Genomic DNA, 22,248 nt, shown 5'->3' with positions numbered 1-22,248 from the left:
AGTGATAGCTAACGGTCATAATGAAGAAACGATGGCCAGTTTACAGTATCCGTTTATCCCAGTTTTGAACAGCTATAATATTAGGAATTGTACTGATGTGTGTGTGTGGTGTTGTTTTGCAGCATCAACATTCCCTTGCTCTGCTTGGGGAACCCACCGTTTTTTGTGAGGAGGCAAAGTTGCATCTCTCATTATAGAAATGGATAATGACACATACATGTTTTTTTCCCTGAGCTTTGACATTTAGTGCATGGTACGTGGACCTCATCTGGGCTTGTAGACCTGCAGCTGGAACTGTAGGTCTTGTTTTCAGCCTAATTGCTTGTTTTTCCTTTTTTATGTTTCAGTTACTTCTTTATTTTTCAATTACATTTGACATTCAATATTATATTCATTTCAGGCATACAGTGCACCTGAGGCAATTATCCCAACTAGCAGGGGTACCTAGAAGGCATCTCACTGGTGACACCTGGTGTCCAGTGGTGGTAGTGGCTCTACGCCATCCAGACAGTTCCTACAGCATGACCTGAACTGTGATACAGGTAGCTTCTACGATCTTGGTCATTACCCTTCAATGCCCTCAGGCAGCCCAGCTCAGTCCTTTATGATGTGGCCTGGCTCCATCACAAATAAAAAGTCTGCAAAGGAAACTGAGAAGAGGAAAGTAAGGAGGGCAAAGCACCCCAAAACCTAAAGGGAAACTCAAGGAGAGCAATCAACTCTGTCAATTGTCAAGACAGACTCAGAAACACACCACCATCCATGAAGCAGTAGCTAGGATTCAGAAGGGCTCCTTTAATTATTATTTCTGATTACTTAAATTTTTAATTATTATTAATTATTATAATAGAAGTGCTCCTATTATTTCTGATTACTTAAATTTTTGAATAATGACTAGGCATCAGGTTTGCGAAACATAAATTTGTTATTTAAACACACACGCAAGAGCTTGGATTCTAGCAGCAGACCGTGCCAGTTCAAATTCTAATTCTTCCACTGGACCAAGACATTTTTCTTCTTGGGGCTTTGTGTTCCCCTGTAGAAAAAGAGGATACTAGCACCCCCTCACGAAGTGTTAGAGGGCCTACGTATTTTGCCCTGTATAAAGCACTCCGTGTATAATACGCACCCACGTTTTTGGCCCAGACTTTGAGGAAAAAAATCTTTTGTTTTTTAATTCAATTTTTTATTTATTTAAATTTAGAAACAAAACCGATTCTCTTATACCAGGGCATCATTTGTGCATATGGATATCGTCATTGCCTTCTGCAGTTACAGTTTTAACGAATAAGCATAAATCAAAGAATGAAAAACATGTAGATATGGAATTGGTACTACCCAAGAATAATGCGCATCCTTATTTTTTCCCACAGAAATTTGGGCAAAAAGTGTGCGTTATACAGGGCAAAATACGGTAAATGGGATAATCCGTGTGAACTTTTAGCACCCTGCTGGCCCGTGAGGGAGGCTCACGTGTTAGCGCCATTATAATAACTATCAGTGTGTCCTCTAAAGAAGCCTGAGACTCTGTCCTACGGTGCTTTTAGGCACTGTCACGGCGACTCGGATTCCGGGAACCGTGTAAGAGGTACCAGAGGCGAGGACCCTCAGAGCACACACTCGCCAAAGCGCCCGTGGGTGTACGAGGCCGGCGAATCTAAGAATTACCCACTGCCTCACCTTCTAGTGACACAGTTTCTCCAGAAGGTACTGTCGCTTAAGGAAGGCCCTGCAACCACAAGCTGACACCTGGAAGACACCCAGAGCACCCACTCCGGGTAAACTTGACACGACGAGTGGCGCCTACACCGACCCCTCACCCCTCCGCCTGCACCTGCGCAGTCTCAGCACGTGGGAGGGGCACGCATGGGGTCGCTGTAGTTTTTTTTTTTTCCTGACGTGCGGTTGGGGCGGAACGTCTCGTGAGAAGTGCGTGTTCTCGCGAGAACGGCATTCAAAACGCCCTGGCGCTCACCCCGGAGCTCCAGAGTGAATGGGGTGTTGCCTACGTGCTAAGTTGAGCTGCACTCCCGAAACTGGGCTCGGTGAACTCTCAGCAGGAGCCGCCTCCGGCTGCAGCGCGGAAAGGAGAGATAGAGGTAGGGGCAGAGGGCCTGGAAGGAGTGCGCGGGGAGTGGAGCGGTCGGGAGCGGCGTAGGAAGGGCTTCTGGCGGGGAGAGAGGACCTAAGGAAACCTGGGACCCTGGTCTCGGACGAGGCCTTTAGCCAGAACAGCTGCGTCTGCGGACCCCTGAGTTTTTGTACACCAGATTCTGAGCCGGTTTCGGTTTTCTGTTGGGCCACCTCGCCGCCCCGCGCCCCACCCCCACCCCGCCCCCCGGGGATTCTGCACGAAAATGAAAAGCCTGGTTGGCTGCCTGGGCGGCTACCTGGGCGGCTATCTGGGCCTCCGGAGGTTAACAGACACTAGATCTGCGTGGTCCAGTATGAGAAATGCTACAAATGTCAAATACACAGTGGACTTCGAAGACTACACAAAAGAGGAATATTTCGTTAAGAATTTTATAATGATTATGTATTGAAATAATAATATTTGGGATATACTGGATTAAGTGACATTCAAATGAATTTCAGTGGTATTTACTTTTTTTAATGTTAAAAACCACCTGTGTATCTGGCACGATAGTTCTGTTGAATGCTGCATGTGGGATTCTGCCCAAATTGCTTTTCACCCATTGGCTGGTTTAATCTTCTTTAAAACTCTCTTAGGTCGATGTTATTGTCCTTATTTTATGATGACAAAACAAGACATTAAATAAGTTGTCCAAATACTACTCAGCCGTAAGAAAAGATGAAGTACTGCCATTTGGGACAACATAGATGGACCCTGAGAATATTATGCTAAGCAAAAGTAGTCAGTCTGAAAAAGCTAAGAACCATATGATTTCACCCCTTGTGGGAGGTAAAACAAACTCATAGACACAGACTACAGTATGGAGGTTATCGGAGGGAAGGGGGTGAAGTGGGGGGAGTAAAGGGTGAAGGAGGCCAAATCTATGGTGACGGAAGATGATTTGATTTGGGGTGATGGACACACAACACAATATACAGATCATGTATCATAAGAGTGTACACTTGAAAAACTCACCCCAATCAAAGAGAAAAAGTCAACAAGTTTTCTGAGTTCGGTAAGAACTGGGCAGCCTGATCCCCACAGTTTCCAGTCTCCTGACTGCTTTGTGCACGCATGCTTCCGAGGGGCAGGACGGAAGAACGGTTAGGGGCACTGGGCTGTGGAGCTGGGCCCTTGATCCCATGGTTCACAGCCACTTAGTGGCTGATAACCTTTGGGCAAATTACTTAACCTTTCTGTGCTTCACTTTGCAAATGTGTAAATGAGGGAAATACCTTATTTTTCAAGGGGTAGTTGAGGATTAAATAAGATAAAGTATGCAAAGCACCAGGCCCAATGTCTGGCACACATTAGCCTTAGTTATTATTCAACTCTGGCTAGCTCTCTTTGCAGATCAATAAATTTACTCTTACTCATTAGACCTCTGCTGAAGAGTCACTTCCTCAGGGAAATCTCTCTTGTCCAGATTCTCCCCTGCCCCACCCCAAACCAATACACAGATTGGGACGGTTCCCCTGTTAGCATGATACGGCTCCGATAGCACGATGTAGCTCTCCCTGTTGCACTGAACCACAGTTGTAACTTTACAGTTCAATTATTTGATTTAATGCCTTTCTGCCCATAGACTGTAAGATTCAAGAAGGCAGAGCGATGTCTAGTTTTGGGGTCACCACTGTGTTCTCAGCAGTAGCACAGTACTTGACACATGATAGGAATTCCAGCAAATCCTTTGAATGAATGAGCTAATTTTTGGCTTCTTTGGACATTATGGCTGGGATATCTAGAGGCTAGCTCCATTTTCTCTTTGGTAAATGTTGATAACTCAGGCCCATCACGAGAATTAAATGAGATAATGCATTTGAAGCACTGTGCCTGGCAAATGGCAAACCCTCAACAAGTCTAAATTATGTTAACAGGGCAAAAATTAGCAGCCGACCCCATCATGTACCGGCTTTGGAAAGGTCTTGCATTTTTAGAGCAGTAACTGCCAGCCTTGGATAATGTAGGATATCTTTTTTTTTTTCTCTTCCAAAACCCTCCTCTTTTATCTTCAGTCTCAGTTGAAGACCTTGCTTCCTAATTCACAGATAAATTGAAATAGTACTTCAATGTAGTTAGCAGGGCACTGTATCTCCCTACTTAACTTATGAATGTACCTGTAAACTTTGCTTTCCTTTCCTTTAGATGAAAGAAATATTCATGCTTCTGTCTAAAATCAACTCCTGTACATTCGACCTCACCCTCTGCATTCATCCCTCCAGCAGTTCTCCACGTCTTCTATGTCATCCAGTTTTCTTCTCTCCTGGATCCATCCCATGGCATACAAGCATACTGCTAATTTTTTCTTAAATTTTTTTATTTTAATAATTTTTCTTAATGTGTTTTTTTTTTTGTCTTAAAGAATGAAAGAAAACGTATTCGATTCTACTTCCCCTCCAGCCACTACCCCATGTGCCTGCTGTATTGGGCAGCAAAACGGTACCTGCTGTCTCCCATCCTCCTGCCATTCTTTGTCCAGCTCATTCCAGTCAGGCTTTTTGCCCCCATCTGTCCACCAGAACGGCTCATAGGGTCACGACAGCCTCCGTGCATTCAAGCCCAAGGCCAGTTCTCAGTTCTTCTCTTATTTGACTTAGCATTTGGTACAACTGGTCACACGTACCTCCTGAATGCACTTTTGTTTATCAGCTTCGTGAACGACACGTGTTCCTTGAAGTCACGCCTGAGTATCCTGGTCATGCCTGAGCATGCTTTTCTTCTTTCCTGTCTCTTTTCAGGGTTCGTTCCTTGGCCCACGTTTGATATCAAGGCTCAAGGATTTATGCTAATAACTCCCAAATGTATAAATTCAGCCCAGACCCCTCTCCTGCTCATGTAGCCAACTGCTAACTTGGCATATTTCATGTCCAACTCTTGAGCCCTGATTTTTTTTTCCAAAACAATCTTTACTCATAGCTTTTGATGCCTCGGCTGATGGCAAATCCATTCTAGTTGCTCAGGCCGGAAACCTTGGAGGCATTTTTGACTTCTCTCTTTTTCACACATCCCACATTCCATTTGCCAGAAAATCATGTTGGTTTTACGTTCAAAATATATGCAGAATTGGACCATTTCTCACCTCCCGTGCAGCCACCCCGGTGTGAACAGTCATCTCACCTGCTCTTCCTGCATCCAGCTCGCTCCCCTCCAGACTGTTCGACATGGCAGCCAAACAACCCATTTACATATCTCAGGCCTCTGTTTCAGACTTTTCAGTGACTCCCCGTCTCACCCAGAAGAGATGCCCAAGTCCTTACAGTGGCCTTATCTGCCTGTGCCCCCCCTATTATGTCTCCTGAGCTGAACTCTATCTTGTTCATCCTTGGGCTTTCTTACGTGGTAGTGCTACCCCTCTGCCTGGAACACTGTTCCCCAAAATAGATACACGGGTAATTCTCTTACCTGCTGCGAGGCTTTGCTCAGAAGTCACCTGAGGGCCTCCTGCCACGCCAATACTTATTTTAATTTCATCCTAGTAACAATACTGCTTTATAAATTTGTAAATTTCCTTTTGTAAATTTCCTTGTCCTTTATTTCTACTTTCTAATTATTCATTGTATTCTAATTATTTTGTTATCTTTTCCCACTGGAAGGTAAGCTTCATGAAAGAAGAGGGGGGTTTCTGGTTTGTGTTTTTTGGTGGTGGTGGTGGTTGTTTTTTGGTTCATTTGACCTCTGGTATATCTGCAGTGCTCAGAATGGAGCCCAGCATATAAGTCATTCAAGAAATGTGTGACTTACTGACTGCAGACATTGGGGAGCACCTTAAAAATGGTGTGTTGTTCTTGGAAGGCAAAGCTGAGTTTGAGTCCAGCCTAAAAGGCCTGACACCGATTTGGAAAGGATGTTGACTGAGACTGAGTTACAGTGGCATGTTTCTATATGTATTTATGTCCTTGCTGAAAATTTAAAACAACAGCGGTGCCCTTTAATTACTGCGGGCATGGTTGCTGTTTTGTGGGCCCTCAAATGAATAACCAAGAAAACACTAGTGAGTCTGTTTTCAATGACGTGTATTGAATGTGGCACATCTAACTTGTGCAGGAAGTTAACACTGTTGTGAAATCTGCAGACACCAGAGCTCTTCCTCCAGTCAGCGCCGCCTTTTTTATGTGTTAAGTAGCAGGCGTGCTGCTATAAAGTTTGTTGATTTCTTTCGTTCTTCTCTGAGCTGGTTCACTTGTATAATGATATAATTGGGAGACCCACCCTACCTTAGCATGTAAGGAAACTTAGCACAGAACAACTAAACGGTTTCCTTGTACTGCATTTCTTAGGAGCAAAATTAAATATATTCACCTTTTTCTGCTCTTTTTGATTTGGTCTCAAATCAGGTAATAAAATCGCCAGACACTCTTAGAAAAAGAATGTAAATGTGACCACTTAAAAGTCGGGAAGAAATCTTCAATACTGTGTTTTTAGATGTTAATTGATATCATTACATGGAGTTTTTTGTTTAAGCTTAAGTACCTTTATTTTCTGTCTGCAGGAGAGGAAAACAGAAGAAAGCCATGGAGGCAGACGTCATCACGGACCTCCGGTGCAAGCTCAAAGAGGTGGAGGAAGAGCGGCTGAAGGCCGCGCAGTACGGCTTGCAGCTGGTGGAGAGCCAGAATGAGCTGCAGGCACAACTAGATAACTGCCGTAACGAAATAATGACCATCACTGAGGTAGGACTCCAGAGGCCTCGGTCTGGAAGCGTGTGCTTAGCTATCGACGATTTGTGCTGTCTAGCAATTATTGTTAATATTATTTGTATTTTCTGAAGAATTTAGATCTACTTTCCAGCCAGCCCCCTCCCCAATGAAGAGGGATAAACTAAATGAATTCCTAACGTGCTTCCTGACCCAGGGCGTTCTGCGTTTGGAAAATCCTGTTATGCTCGCTCTCTTTGCCCGTACTAGATTTTAGATCTTGTGTTGTCCGCACTCTTCCTGGGTGACCTCGCTTGCGTCATAGCCTCAGATAACATCTGAACACCCTGGGACACGACACCACGTCCTCGGTTCTCCGCTAAAGCCTGGACTGTACATTCCACTGCCTGCTAATGGACATCTCAAACCTAATATATGAAGAGTTGATTCTCTGCCCACTAACCAGACATTCTCTTGCCATTTTCTTTAGCTTATTTACTAAATGTGTAACATTCATCCAGTTGCTTGAGCCAGAAATATAGTGGTTTTACTCAGTATCTTTTTTTCCCCTTCGTTTTTGTATTTAAACCATTAGTAAGCTCTGAGAACTTGACCTACAAAACACTCATTTATGTTAACGCCAGTCTGGTGCAGACTGCTATCCTCTCTCCCTAGGCCACTGTTGTGGCCTTCTAACCAGGTGGCCTGCTCCCCTCATTTCATTCATTCTCTGTATACAGCAGCCAACTGGTCATTGGAGAATACATGCGAGGTCATGCCACACACAGCCCACTAAAAACACACACTGGCTTCCCATTACATCACAGCAAAATCCCAGCTCCTCACCTGGGCTTGCAGATACCTGTGTGATCTGAACCCTGCCACACTTACCTGTCATCTCTAACTCCTTTCCCTTATGCTTAGCTATACGAGTCCTGCCCTGTGGGCTCTGCATGAGCTGTGGCCTCCGTCTGACTGGTTCGTGCCCCACCTGCAGGGATGGAGTTTCAGCCTTCACGTTTCCGTTAGACAACACCGCAGCAGAGAGCCCATGCCCTGACTGTGCATTGTAAAGCTGCATTACTCACTCTTAGCCCTCTGCAGTGCTAACTGTATCCTGATCATGAGCACCACGAGAGGGCGTTTTTCAGCCTTGTTCACCGTTGGGTCCTCAGTGTCTGGCACACATCATTAAAAGAATGCATAAATCAGTTTTATTTAGTAAGTGCTCAGTAACATGTATATTTGATCTCAGAATTTATATATAGCAGCTACAACTAATGGCAACTCTTATTTTTTAATTTTTCTTTTTATTCTAGTTTTATCTGATTTTTTAAAACTTGTTGAAAGAGTTGGACCTGATGCCCCTTTTATCTTTACACTTTCTTGTCAATAAGCAAAACTCACGTTAAACACTTCTTTTGTCCCCTCACTGCGTTCATCCAGCAAGTAACTTGCGAGTGTCTCTAAGGGCTGACTTCATATTTCCCTTTCCCCTAGTCCACTGTTGCCTCGTTGTATTCAGAACTTACAAGTGTAGCGTATCATCATTAAACTAAGCAACTCTCACTAGGAAAATTTAAGTGCTATTTTTTCTAGCAGAGGTTACTTGACACGTTGACATACCGTAGTACACTTTTTATTTCCTTGACAGGGTATAGACATAATTGCTGTATCGCTGGAATGTCCTTGAATGTAGTCTCGAATTACCCCTCAGGGGGGTTTAAAGTTTTTAGACTGGCCGCAAAATTATTCCAGAGTTAACATGCGATTGTTACCTAGAAAGCAGCGAATACATAAAGCAGGAATGAGCCAGTCGGAGGTGAGAACTGCTTATGTGTGCTGGCTTTAAGTTTCCCTCCTGCAGCTGAATTGTCATTGGATCTGCTTTCAGAGTTACGAACAGGAAAAATACACTCTTCAGAGAGAAGTCGAGCTCAAGAGTCGAATGCTAGAAAGTTTGAGCTCAGAATGCGAAGCTATAAAACAGGATCAGAAAATGCACCTGGAAAAGCTAGAAGAACAACTGAGCAGAACCCATGGACAGGAAGTGAACGAACTGAAAAATAAGGTTTGGATATCTATGTATTTCAGAACAGAAATGTTCCGTGCTCGTGCAGCCGTCTGTAAACTTTAGGTGACAAAGGTTTTCTCAGCACCAGCTAGGAGAGCAGGAGCTCTGTTGTTGTGATGTGAGGAGGGGAGACACCGAGGGACACAAGCTTACCTAAGGAACTTGCTTAAATAGCATTCCACCAATGAAATACAGTTATTTAATTTTAGTCACTGGATATTTTCAGTCTTGCTGATGTTCACAGATCACCTGGGCCCCAAATTTGGAACTCTGTTTGCCATCTTACACTTATTTCTCACCTAAGTTCTAAGAATTAGACCTACACACTCTCCACCCACCCACACTACTGCCACTGCAGTTCAGACCGCCATCATTTCTCGCCTAGACTTCGTGGTGGCCCGCTTCTGTCACTGCTGTTTGTGCCACCGACCCTGCACCCAGCAGCTAAAGGTGTCAGGAGTGTAGACCTACCTACCCTCGCTACTTAGGTGGACTGTTTGTGTGTTTGTGATAAGACATGTCACTGTCTTCAGAGACGCCTGACCTCAGCCAAATGCGGAACTCCAGCGGTCTCATCATGCACTGACCATGTTTGAGTCAGTCAGGAGTGTCTTCAGAAAGATGGCTGCATTTCCGCAGAAATCATTTAGTTGAAATTTTATGTCACATTATGAAAATAGAAAATGGAATACAAATCAAGCTAAGAAGGTATTTTACAAATAGAAAAGAAGTATCAGGGTGCATTCTAAGAATGTTGAAACCCTATTGAAGGTAATTCAGTAGAGATGATTGTCATAACCCTGAACAACAGGCAAAAGCTTTTTATTGACAACAGAAACCACTTAGCGAATGTTAGGTGTGGTGCTGACGTTGTACCCACGTGACCTCAGCTGAGGGCTGTGATGGCGGTGCAGTCACTCACCAGTGTTACATTGTACGAGGAGTGATGCTGAGACAGGTTAGGCCTGGGCCTGGCCCTGAAGCTTTGCCCTTCTGCCATAATTAGTTCGTTTGAAAGCTATGTATGTTTTCCAAGATTTGGAACTATGTGACATTTTATAAGAGTTATTAAATAGTTTTGTTCAGGTTGACTGTCTTCCAAACTAGTTATCCTACAGATACCAGGACAGGTTGTACCACTGTGTGTTCTGATGACTATCAGTTACCTTTCAACTAATAAGACTGTCAACTGTTTTAAACTTCAGTTAGAGAAACTGAAAGCGGAATTAGATGAAGCTAGGCTCAGTGAAAAGCAGCTGAAGCACAAAGTGGATCACCAGAAGGAACTCCTGTCTCATAAGTCGGAGGAGATGCGGGTGATGTCGGAGCGTGCCCACGAAACCATGTCTTCAGAGGTGCTGGCCCTTCAGACTGAACTCGCAGACGTGGAGAGCGTGAAGGTAATTGTTACGGCGTGTGTGTTCTCAGGTTTCCGTTCTTTTTTTCTCGCATGCTTTTTACATGTTTCTGTAATAATCCTTATGAACTAGTTTTAAGGCTGAATTATTCCTTGGACTAACTGATCTAACTGAAAAAATGTTTTACAGAGTTTTAAGTAGATTACTTCATGCATAATGAAGCTTTATTTACATGACTATGTAAGGCAGACTTTAGATCAGTGAAACCTCTGGATGAATTTAGAAACATTTACTCTGGTTCTAGTTTGTAACATTAAAAAATAGCCCAGTATAAAACATTCCCTTGAAAGTTGATGTGCATATGAGTGTACTTTTTTTTCATTGCAGGTGAAGGTTAATTAAAAACTAAAGCCTTAAATTTATAGAAAAGAAAGACAGTCTCTAGAGCCTTATATTTTGTTTCCTGCTGAAAAATTTACTAGTTTATATTATTTTATTATGGACCTTAACACTTTAACTAGTTTTTTAGTTTCAGGTGTGAATCGTTGCTGATAGATAAACTGAGAAGCAGCTAAACAAAGGATTATTCAAGAGTGTCCCTTTTTCAATTTCTGTTGAATAGACCACCCTCCAAGAAGAAGTGAATGAACTGCAATACAGACAAGAACAACTAGAACTTCTTAATTCCAACTTAATGCGCCAGGTCGACCGGCTCACGGAGGAAAAAGAGGACCGAGAGAAAGAGGCGGTTTCTTACTACAGTGCCTTAGAGGTGTTACAATTGCAGTAACGTCATCTTTTCCGACTTCTAATACGTTGCTTTCTTGCTACTCTGGTCTCTGTTTGCTAAATTGTTTCCTTCTGAATTTAGAAAGCACGTCTAGCAAATCAAGATCTTCAAGTGCAATTAGACCAAGCCCTCCAGCAAGCCTTGGACCCCAACAGTAAAGGCAACTCCTTGTTTGCAGAGGTACTTACAGACATTCCGCTGATGAAACTGGCATTTCACTTAATTCAAGCATAATGAATCATGTTAATGTTCTCTAGGTGGAAGATCGAAGGGCAGCAATGGAGCGTCAGCTTATCAGCATGAAAGTCAAGTACCAGTCACTAAAGAAGCAAAACGCATTTAACAGAGAACAGATGCAAAGAATGAAGGTATAGCATCATCACCACCAACAAAAAAGGTTTACTACACCTATTTTGTGTCAGCATTACATGCATAGATATATCAAAGAAAGCGTCTTTTCTTTCAAGGAATGTACTTAAAAAATTATTTCTAGAACTGCATGATTTTGGGAAATCAATATTTTTAAATTAAGCAAAAGATCCATTTACATTTTTAAAAGTCCTATAGTAAAGATTTAGTTGTATATTTAGTATCCATTGATTTTTTTTTTTAATTGTCACCCAAGGACATGCCCATTGATTTTAGAGAGCAGGGAAGGGAGGGAGGGAGGGAGACAAACATTGATCTGTTGCCTCCAATAACGCACCCTGAACAGGGATCGAACCCACAACATAGGTGTGTGTGCTGATTGGGAATTGCACCTGTGATCTTTCCGTGCATGGAATAATGCTCCAACCAACTGAGCCACACCAGCAAGGGCTCATTGATTTTTTTAAATGGTTACTTAGTAGCCTTGCCAGATAGGTATAAATCTTTCTCTGTGGATTGGGAGAAAAAGAAATGTTTTTTTTTTTTTCCTTGCTGTGGGCTTGGTGTCTTTCTGAGCATAGCTCCACTTCAGCTAAAACTAGCTCTCATTATTCTTTAGTTCTCCCCCAAAAGCTTATCTATAGGGTAACATTTGTGTTTCCTTTCCTTGTAATTTCTCCAGTCAAGTACATAGGCCCTTTAAGATTGAAGGGTTTGTTGGTCCTCATTTTAGTCAGATAGATAGTAACAGAAGAACATGTGGAAGTGGGAAGGATTTCAGTGTTACACCAGCCTGATCTCTGATCTTTTGTTCCTCAAGTCTCCTAAGATGGTAACTCAAAGTCCGGAAGGGTTCCTACCTTTTGTTTAGGATAATGAGCTTTACCAACAAAATGGGAAAGGTCAGTGTTGGATGAACTTGGGATTGATCCTCATGCTGTCACTTGCAGGCTGTTGGACTTCGGTCAAGTGTTTTTACTTTTCAGAGCATCAGTCGCCTCATCCGTAAAGTAGAGATGGTAGAACCTGCCTCTCAGAGTTGCCCTGGAGTCAAGTGAGAGCAGAGAACAATGCTTGCGTGGCGCTTTGCAAATAAGGAAGCACTGACGTAAAAAACAGTAGCTGTGGCTTTTATTTCTGAGAAGTCTGTGCTGCCTGGTTCACTGAGGCTCTCCCCTTTCTGGGAATGATTTCTTCGTAAATTTTCTCACACTTGCTCTTCATTTCTTTTAGTATTTGTTGGGTTCCTACGACATTAATCTCCCAACATTCCCATGAGACCCCAAACTGTCTTGAGACACAGGTAGCATTCTGGATCTTCTTAGGCTAAGTGTTGAGCATCTATTCTGAAGCAGGAACAAAAAGTGGATCCTTTCAAATAGTAGAAGTAATATTTCTCTCTTCCTTGTAACCATACCTGCCCCTCGTCATTGTTTGCTTTACCCAAAACTGTCTTTAAATTAATTGACACTTTTTAGATCTCCAGAAATTTCTGGAGGCATAAAGAAATGCTAAGTGTAGATTTTAGCTAATTTCCTTTTAATTGCTCTGCAACTCTAGGTTTAGGTGGAGCCATAATTAGGTAAGTTGATTTCTGCTCTTAAAAAATTAACATTTATATTGAATATTTCCTTAATATCTTTAGATTGCCTTTACCTTTTGCTTTCCATCCTTGTGCTTTCTGAATGTGAGTAGCTTAATAATCTCCGAACCCTAAACTATTGAAGTTAATTGAAGTTTTGGGAAACCCCATCACACCCTGACGAGAGGGCATATGATGAGCCGAGTGCAGCATTGGTCCAGGCTCATTTACCGGTTAAGTGATGTGCTTTCTGAACCCAGCCGGGCAGTTCAGTTAGTTTCTCAGAAGCACAAGTAATTGTTACGGACTTCACATATCACTCACAAGTAGTCAAAAATAAGTCACTATGCTTACTGATATAAATGTTCCCAGGTTATTAGATTATTAGATTAGAAATAGCTAATTAGTGCTGGCTGGTGTGGCTCAGTGGCTTGAGAATTGGCCTGCGAACCAAAAGGTCACCAGTCTGATTCCCGGTCTGGGCACAAGCGTGGGTTGTGGGCCAGGTCCCCAGCTGGGGGCGTGCAAAAGGCAACCAGTTGATGTTTCTCTGCCTTTCTCCCTCCCTTTCCCTTTCTCTGAAAATAAATCTTTTTAAAAAAAGAATAGCTAATTCGTTTAATTTCTAAAATGAATTCAGAGTAATATTATTCCAGAAATATAATTATCAGAAACTTCCTCTCTCCCACTCAGAAAAGAATCACTGGATGATTCTTTTTCCAGTTACAAATCGCCACATTGCTGCAAATGAAAGGGTCTCAGACCGAGTTTGAGCAGCAGGAACGGCTCTTTGCCATGTTGGAGCAGAAGAACGGTGAAATTAAACATCTGTTGGGGGAAATTAGAAATCTGGAGAAATTTAAGGTATGTGTAACACCTTTTAAACATGCAGTTAAATTTTGGTTTGAATATCTTAATACTTTTAACTTGAATAGCCTCTTTGTTATGTAATTACTTACAGTTTCCATTGAGAGTGACCAATATTTAAATTAATTTTCTCTTCGAGTTTCTTTTTGCTTTTTACTGATTTCGACTGTTGCTACTGTTAGTTGAGCCGGAGGAAACTGACCTCCCTCAGACTTGTTATTATGTGTAAGTTCTAGCTTACAATGTCCCTGTCTTTACTGCGTAACCCGGGGGATGTTAACCCAGGGGATGTTAACGTCTCTTACTTTTGAGTCAGCTTTAGATACACTAACTACTCCTGGGCATCACAGAGGTGGGGTCCGACGTTACGTGCTCTTCTGTTTGTCTCCAGCTCAGCCTCCCGCCAGGGGGAGTCGTTCCTCTAGTTGTGTGTCATCAGTGGCCCATTGCTTTCCAGAGCTGTCCAGCTCCAGTTTTTAGCGGGTGCACAGCAGGAGTTTTGTCACATGGCCCAGCATTGTGCAGCAACTGGAACGCATAGAAGGCTTTAATAAACTACTGCTTAAAAGATGGCTGAAACAAATTCAGATTCCCAGAAAAGTTGTACAGTTATGCCTGTATACCCTGCACCCAGATTCCCTGATTGTCAGTTTTACCACATGTGCTTTATTTTTTCTGTCTCTCTCTGTATATGCAATTTTTTCTTAAACATATGAGAGTAAGTTGGCCCTCAACATTATTGAAGTTCATTCTCTTACGTAACCACGGTACAATAATCAAAATCAGAAAATTAACATTGATAAGAGTATTAGTTACCCTGCCTTATACATTTTACCAGTCACTGCTAATGTCCTTTATAGCAAAACAGAAGCACCCCAAGTGCTTTCCTCTCTGAGGTCTAGTCCACGATCACACGTATTAACTTACCAAGTCTCTTTGGTGTTTCTTGATCCGAACAATTCCTTAGTCTGTGTCTGTCCTGAACTTACATTTTTTGAAGAGTAAGCTGGTTACTTTGCAGATTATTCCTCATTTTGGATTTGTGTGAAGTGATGAGAATCAGGATACATATTTTTACAGGAATACTACAGGAGTAGCTTTTCAGTCCCAATGTGTTCCTGCCTACTCTTGCATGTTTGTTTTTCTCTATGAATATCTAGTGTAGCTCCAAAAAAGCTTGCTGGTACTTATTTATTAAAATTATATTAAACTTATAAATTAACTTTGGGAGCACATATATCTTCTCACTAACTAAAGAACTAATTAAAGTTTATAAACAACACATTTTTTAAATGTTAACCTCTTAGGCATATTAAATTGTAGCCAATAGTGTGTTATAAAATTTTAAATGTTTGTAACCTTATTTCTTTCTCTAATAAGAACTGTCGAAAGGACTGTTTCAGTTAAATTTGCAGTACATCATTTGGCCGGCTAATGTGGCCCACCAGGAGGCTTACCCTATACTTTGAAAAGTATGGCTTTAACCAGGAGGTTTTAACCTGCAATCTTTAAAATCATTTACAAGTTTTTAAGCAGTTTTATACCTTTTTTCCCCCATAGAGAAATCATACAGAGATTCCATCAGAATCTCAGAAGAGTGGGTACCAAAAATAACTAAGGATCTCCACTCTCTCTTTCATATTTTTCTAATTTACGGCATAAAGGCCACAATTAAACTCAGTGAGTGTGTGTTTCTCACATTTTAAAAGGAGAGGGAAACCAGAGGGTACAGGCGGTGTTAGGAACCTCAGCTTTGCACAGACCTGGGTTCCGAATTCTCCTCTCAGTTGACTTGCCTGCGGCATCTTAGACCCGTGCCCTTGTACATGTGATAGGGATGCTCGTTCTTGTATCTGGTGCAGGAGGTAAGTGAGGTGAGTGTCTGGCACTTAGCACAATGCCTGCTATGTGATAGACATTCAGTGAGTGGTAGCTCATTTTATTATTAGCATACATATACTCACCTAATCTGTTACTGATTTTACATAATGTGAATTGTCGTTTTACTTTAGAGTTTATATGAAAGTATGGAATCTAAGCCTTCAGACGACTCGGGTGCTCTGAAAGATACCACCTATTACACAGATTTGCTTCAGATAAAGCTGGACAATTCAAAGTAAGTGTTGGTTGGATAGAAAGATGGAGACTCTTGCCTTGTTTATAATAAGTGGTATTAATGACTACACATTTTTGTTCTAATATTGCCAAAAGAAAATTGCAGAAAGAAAAAGCAACAAAAATATCTCTGGGCATTAAGTGAGATTTAGTCAGGATATAGTTAGTCCTGATTATTGAAGAAAAAATACTTTTAATGAATAATTAGATGTTTTTATTTTTCAGCTTTTTAGATTGGTAAAAGAACTTTATCGTAGAAAATGTTCTTATGATCTAAATTTTTCAAGAGTAAATATTGTTTAATTTTAAATTTAGAGGAATTTATTTACACATGAATAAATGTGGAAAGACTGTTTCCCTCCTCCTTTGTCCATATCCTTCGGAGGATGCATGAGGTTTTCATTTTATTTAAAAATGCCGTTGTTAAAGCTTATGTTTTTTCTTCATTTCCAAATACCCCAAGGAGATGTAATTTTTTACTAAGTTCAAATATATAATACAAGATTTACACTAACAACTACACTTGTTTATATTATGTTATTTTACTGTTTCTTGGTCCCCCTCTCCCCCTTTTTTTATTAATACAGCAAAGAAAATGAAAGCACTAAAGGTGAATTGTCCATACAGCGAATGAAAGCATTATTTGAGAGCCAGCGGGCTCTGGATATCGAGCGAAAACTTTTTGCCAATGAGAGGTGCCTGCAGTTTTCCCAGAGTGAGAACATGCGACTGAGAGCTAAAATAGACGAGCTGAAACTGAAGTACGAGCCCGAAGGTGCGTGTGTCTCACACATGTTGTCTTTTAACCATGAGAAGCTCTGGGAGGTCATACCAACTTTCTTCTTACTGTAGCTTTATGCAAATCTCATTACACACTAACTTGTGGCCGTGTGTCTATATTTAGTAAAATAAACTTGCTCCCACAAACCGCAGGAACATTCAAAGAGAACTGGGTACTAGGTGTGCATGAATACACATAGGTATTCTTTTTGATATCTGTGTGGTAGAGCCTTGCCATTGGAGGGTTTTCCATTTACAGTTGCAGCTTCTTGTGTAAGACCGGAGTTCAGTTTCGTTGAGGGAACTGATGTCTGGGAGCTGTTTTAGCTAGTGCTGCTGATGGGGAACCTCAGACAGTGGACACTTAACACGACAGGTGCTTCTTCTTCCCCCCACCCGATGAAAGCCCGGAAGAGGAATCCTGGGCCTGGTCAGAGTGTCTGGTGGCACGATTTGGCTTTGTTTGCGTTGTTCCTCAGCGTACATCTTGAGCGGAATTTAGCCATGGCCTCATCTGCCCACCAGAAAAGTCGAGAAATGCAGTCTTGATACTCAAGGTCCATGTTCCCAACTAAATGCTGGGGGTTCTGTTGTTAAGGAAGAGTAGTGGGGTGGAAATTGGGTAGCAACCAACAAGTAGAATCACTTAGAGAGAAAATATTCATCTTCCACACTACAGAGAGTGATTTTACTGGATGTAAATTAAGAAATAAAAGGCCAAAGGTAAAAAAAGTCTAAGAATACGATGGTTCTTATGCAACAAGAGTGTTGTTACATGTTTTAGCTTATAGAGTTTCAGCAGTTTTGCCCCTACACTGTTCACAGTGGGGAGGTTGTTAGCACTAGTAAACGTTTTTAGTTGAAAAGGCTTCTCTCTCTCTCTCGCATCCTTTTCCCCTCCCCTGGTTGTAATGGGCTCTCCTGGTCGAGAATTACCCATTGTGTATTTCAAAGGCTGCTGAACTGAAGGCACCTAGCAGAGGGACTCGAGGCAGCATCGTGAATCTAGAGGACGTGAGTTTTGAAGGAGCAGGGAAAGGGAAAGGGAAAGTAATGACTTGAGAACATCAGGGCAGAGCAGGAAGCCCACCCCCACACCCCACCGTGGTTTCTCCAACTTCACTAAAAGTGTGATCTTGAAAATGAAAGACACATTGGTATGAGGATAGGGAAGACACATTAGAACGATTAGTTCAGTGACTGGACAAGGACCTGCACAAGGACAGAGCGAAGTCACAGTTGTCACATTGAGCAATGGGGGTAGAAGGCTATTATAGTCGTCTGCCGTGAGACACGATAGCGTGGTTCGAATTGGGGACGTATCCGTGGTAGAAGTACTCAGGTTTTTAATATGCTTTGTAGGTGGGGCTAATAGGCAGAAATTACCATCTTCAGAAGACTTTCTTTTCGTTTCATCCTTACAAAACACAATATTGAGTGAAGTGGGTACTTTTAATTTCCATTTTCAAGATAAAGAAAATCTCCAAGAGGTTAAGTACTTCCCCAAGGTCATCCAGCTGCAAAGTGGGTGTAGTCATACTTAGACCCGGATTCCTTGACTCCCACTGCTGTATCCTTTCTCCTCTCCACACTGAGATCTAACGATGCCCACGCAACGTTAAGTGTTCATTCCCAGAGCCAAACATATTGAGTTACGGAAGAAAAAATGTACAGCCAGATAACCTTTCATAGACAGAGTTAATGGAATCCATGAAAAAGAAAGATAAAAGACAGAGATTATATATGAGGTCTGTCCAGAAAGTATCCAGCCGTGCGCTATGAAAAATAAGAGACATTTATTGAAGAAGACACGAGGCACATTGTACACAGGACAATGATGCCTCAGTCCCCTTCAAAGTAGGCACCCTGGGACCTCACACAGTTCTCCTAATCGCAATCAGCTGGCCCATCCTATTTTCCTGAATCTCATTGACAGTCTGCAATCTCTGCCCTTTCAAGGCTGATCTTAGTTTTGGGAAAAGCCAGAAGTTGCAGAGCACCAAATCTGGGCTGTAGTGGGACTGGGTCACCTGGGTGATTTGATGTTTTGCCAAAAAACTGCATGAGCAGGCACATTGTCATGATGAAGCTGCCAGTCACCAGTTGCCCGTAGCTGCGGCCTTCTGAATCACCAGAATAGTTTCTGTGGAGGAATGTTCAAGCTTAACACAAAATTTGACGCAGATTCATTGCTCTACTTGCTCAGTCATTTTGAATGCACGTCCACACAGTACACATGCTCACTCAATGGCATCTACCATCCCCACTGACTGGTACAGTGGAGTCGTCATTGTTAACGCATGTGCATTCCAGTCCACTCGCCTTGGCTGTTAGGTTACATTGATGTGCTAACCATTCTCATTATGTCAACAATGGTTGGACTTTTTCCGGACAGACCTCATATTTTAATAAGGAGATGACTGGGTTTTAAAAGATCGGTGAAAGGAAAGGAAAAATACATAACTAATTGTACCTCTTTATGTGGACTGTGCCTTTGATTTATTAACTGGGCATATTTTTTTTCGTGACTTTTTATTCTCAGAGAAAATGGAAGTGCCCATACTCAAGAAGAGGCGTGAGGTCCTGCCTGTGGATGTGAGAACCCCTGACGATGGGTGTGTCCGCAGCGCTGCGGGGGAAGAAGTTCCCAGATCGCCGCGTCAGAGAGAGGAGGCGCAGTCCTGCGCTAGCCGCTTGGAAGGTAACAACTTGCAGTTAGAAAAGACAGTCTCTGTAAATACACCACGAGGCACTCACTCTCCTCGTCAAAGTCTGCCCGCGAGTATTCAGACACCCATGAGTATTCAGCCAACGAAGGAGAAGAAACGCGTGACGCTTAGAGAAGTTCCCACCGTGAGTGCGAGAAGCGGAAACTCTCCCGACGCTCCCAGGTCAGTGCCCTGGCTCACCCCCTCCCTCCCCGCCCCCGCCCCCCGCACCGCACCCGCACGCAGCAGGCTCCTCTGCCTCTCTTCCCTGTTGTGGCCTGAGCTCAGCCGTTCTCCATCCGTGTTCTCAGTGTCCCGTGCAGCATGAGGGCTTCTGTCTGCCTTCAGCATTTCTGACACTTAAAAACGCTAAAACGATTGCGAGGGAAAGGACTTATGCATAAGGGCGTTATTTTTTAAGTTACACTTTTCTGTTTCATGAAACAGAAATATCAGTTTAGTGCCTCTCTGGACGTTTTCTTGGTGTGGATAAGTGTACGGTTATTGTTTTCCTGGTTCAAGGGCGGTCATGAAGGAAATGTTAACTTATCCCCTAAAATGGCTTTCCAGTTGTCTAAGAAATTTCAGCCTTTTGGAGACTATTAGGGAAAATTCTTCTATGTCTTTTGAAATTGTTTATCCTGATCTTTAAGAATGGGCTTTAATGCCAATTTTACACTTTTAAATATCAAAGGTTAATTTATTTTCATTTTACATCAGAACTTCAGATCTTCTAGTTTCTGCATATTTGAACTTATGACTAGTGTCAAGACACATGTCTATAAGAATTCATGTTTTAAGGGTCTCAGCCTTTAAAAAAAAATAATAGCTCTCAAAAGGTAAGAGAAAGTGAATGGAAGGGAAATGTCTCTTCACTGTTCATTTTTCTTTATTATTCTGTTAGTTGAAATTTAATTTGAGGTTTTTAAAAAATGTAATCTTTTTGTGTTTTTTCCATCACCATTTAGTCCCCTTACACCCCGCTCTCCCCAGCAGTCACCACAGTGCTGTCCGTATCCAAGAGTCCTTTTTCCTTTTCACTTGGTCCCTCCGCTCCCTAACCTGCCCCCCACTGTCATTCGTCCTACTGTCCATCCATGAGTCTGTCCCCGTTTTCCTTGTTCAGTTTGTTCATTAGATTCCACATATGAGCGAAATCATAGGTTATGTGTCTTAACAGACATCTATTTATGTTGCCCAGGATCTCATGTTATTTTTATCTTGCATTTTGCCTTTCGTATGTCTTGTTAACATTAAACTAGTGCTATAACATTTTAATTTTTTTGTTAGATATGCTTATTATGATAGGTACCCTCACTGCATTTTAATTCTTTAATTTAGGGTTTGCCATGACTCTTTATCAACCTTAAAGATACTTCTTTAGACATTTAAAAAAATAAGTCTGTTACCATAAAAAGATTTTTTAGAGAGTCAGTAATTTAGTTTTCTTAATGGTATTGCAGTCAGTTTTTTACCTTATATACATAAAAAAAATCACCATGTCTTATTAGAGCCCCATTATACTAGCAGATTATCTCTTCTTGCATTTTTCTCTACCACACTTGAATTCAGAGTGGATGCTTTAATGCCTATAGGTTAGATGCTGAATCAGAGCTTCCAACAGAAGTTAAAGAAGAGAAAGAAACTGCAAGCAAGTTGGAAAAGAAAACTTGTAAGAAATCACACCCTATTCTGTACGTGTCCTCCAAGTCCACGCCAGAGACCCAGTGCCCCCAGCAGTGAAGACTGCCCTTTAGTAAGAGGAAGGGACGACTTGCCCAGCCGGTGGCTGTGGAGCTTGATTAAGATTGTCTTTATCTGAAGGATGCCAGCCTGCAGGTTATTTTTTTCTTCTACTCATTATGCCGAGACCTGGCATGTTTATCCTCTTTGACCAAATGTTCTAAATTTGGTAACGACGCTCAGCAGGAGAGTTCCCTAAGTGACGATCCTTCACCGAGCTTCTATGTGAGTAACTAACAGCTGAAGGGAAGTATTGTTATAAATCTGTCTGTTGCACTGTGTATGTATTTTTAAGTGGCGTTACACAGCCAGAGCCATATGTTGTATTGTAACTGGATTTTGTCAGTGTTTATGGCACCTATGTTCATCTTTGTATGTTTAATTCTAAACTTTCTAAATAAAGATTTTTTCCTTTAAATGATTATAGACTGGTCTATAACTTAATTTCATATATACTCTAGGTTGGTGTATTAGTCTGTACCAGTGATTTTCAACTTTTAATCTCATGGCACACATAAATTAAGTACTAAAATTCTGTGGCAAACCAAAAAATATATCTTTTTGCTGATGTGACAAAAAAAAAATTAGGTGTGATTTTGATTCATTTACACCAGACTCCTGTTGTGTTGGCTGTTGTCATTTTTTGTCATCAGTCCAAAGGAAGAGAGGTCAGTGCCCCCATCTACATAATCAGGTATCGCGCATTTTGGAAATTGTTGCGGCGTGCCAGTGTGCCGTGGCATACCAGGGGAAGACCGCTGGTGTATACTATCCAGAGGCAGAGGAATTTATTTTAAGAAATTGTCGTGTGTGTATACGAAGGCCAGCAAGTCCCAAATCTGCGGTCCAAAGGCTGTCGGGCTGGACACCCACGGAAGGGCCAGTGTTCGGTTTAATGCTGGAGGCCATCTGCCACAGAGTCCTCCTTTGCTTGGGGGAGGCCGGTCTTTGTTCTGTCCAGGGTTCCATCTCATTGCATGCACAGGCTCACCCACATTACGGAGGGGTATCTGCTTTACTACAGCCCACAGATTTACACGTTAATCTCCCTACAATACTCTCACAGAAATATCCAGAACAATGTTTGACCACCT

At 42.1% G+C, this 22,248-nt stretch overlaps 1 protein-coding gene across 1 annotated transcript; it reads left to right on the top strand.

Annotated features, from left to right (window-relative positions):
• The first annotated feature begins 1,958 nt into the window (after positions 1-1,958).
• Positions 1,959-21,509, top strand: SPDL1 (spindle apparatus coiled-coil protein 1). The gene is made up of 12 exons (XM_045825872.1): positions 1,959-2,099; positions 6,624-6,804; positions 8,663-8,839; positions 10,048-10,242; positions 10,823-10,972; positions 11,072-11,170; positions 11,248-11,358; positions 13,665-13,805; positions 15,821-15,924; positions 16,511-16,698; positions 19,246-19,594; positions 21,007-21,509. Exons 2-12 carry the CDS (start codon positions 6,646-6,648, stop codon positions 21,152-21,154), a joined length of 1,821 nt encoding a protein of 606 aa, XP_045681828.1. The 5' UTR covers positions 1,959-2,099; positions 6,624-6,645; the 3' UTR covers positions 21,155-21,509.
• The last annotated feature ends 739 nt before the right edge of the window (positions 21,510-22,248 follow it).

This window comes from Phyllostomus hastatus, unplaced genomic scaffold, assembly GCF_019186645.2.
Source record: "Phyllostomus hastatus isolate PE091 unplaced genomic scaffold, TTU_PhHast_1.1 phas_contig_150, whole genome shotgun sequence".
Taxonomy (NCBI): domain Eukaryota; kingdom Metazoa; phylum Chordata; class Mammalia; order Chiroptera; family Phyllostomidae; genus Phyllostomus; species Phyllostomus hastatus.
Note: the sequence above shows the minus strand (reverse complement) of the source record. Positions and strands in the feature narration are given on the sequence as shown.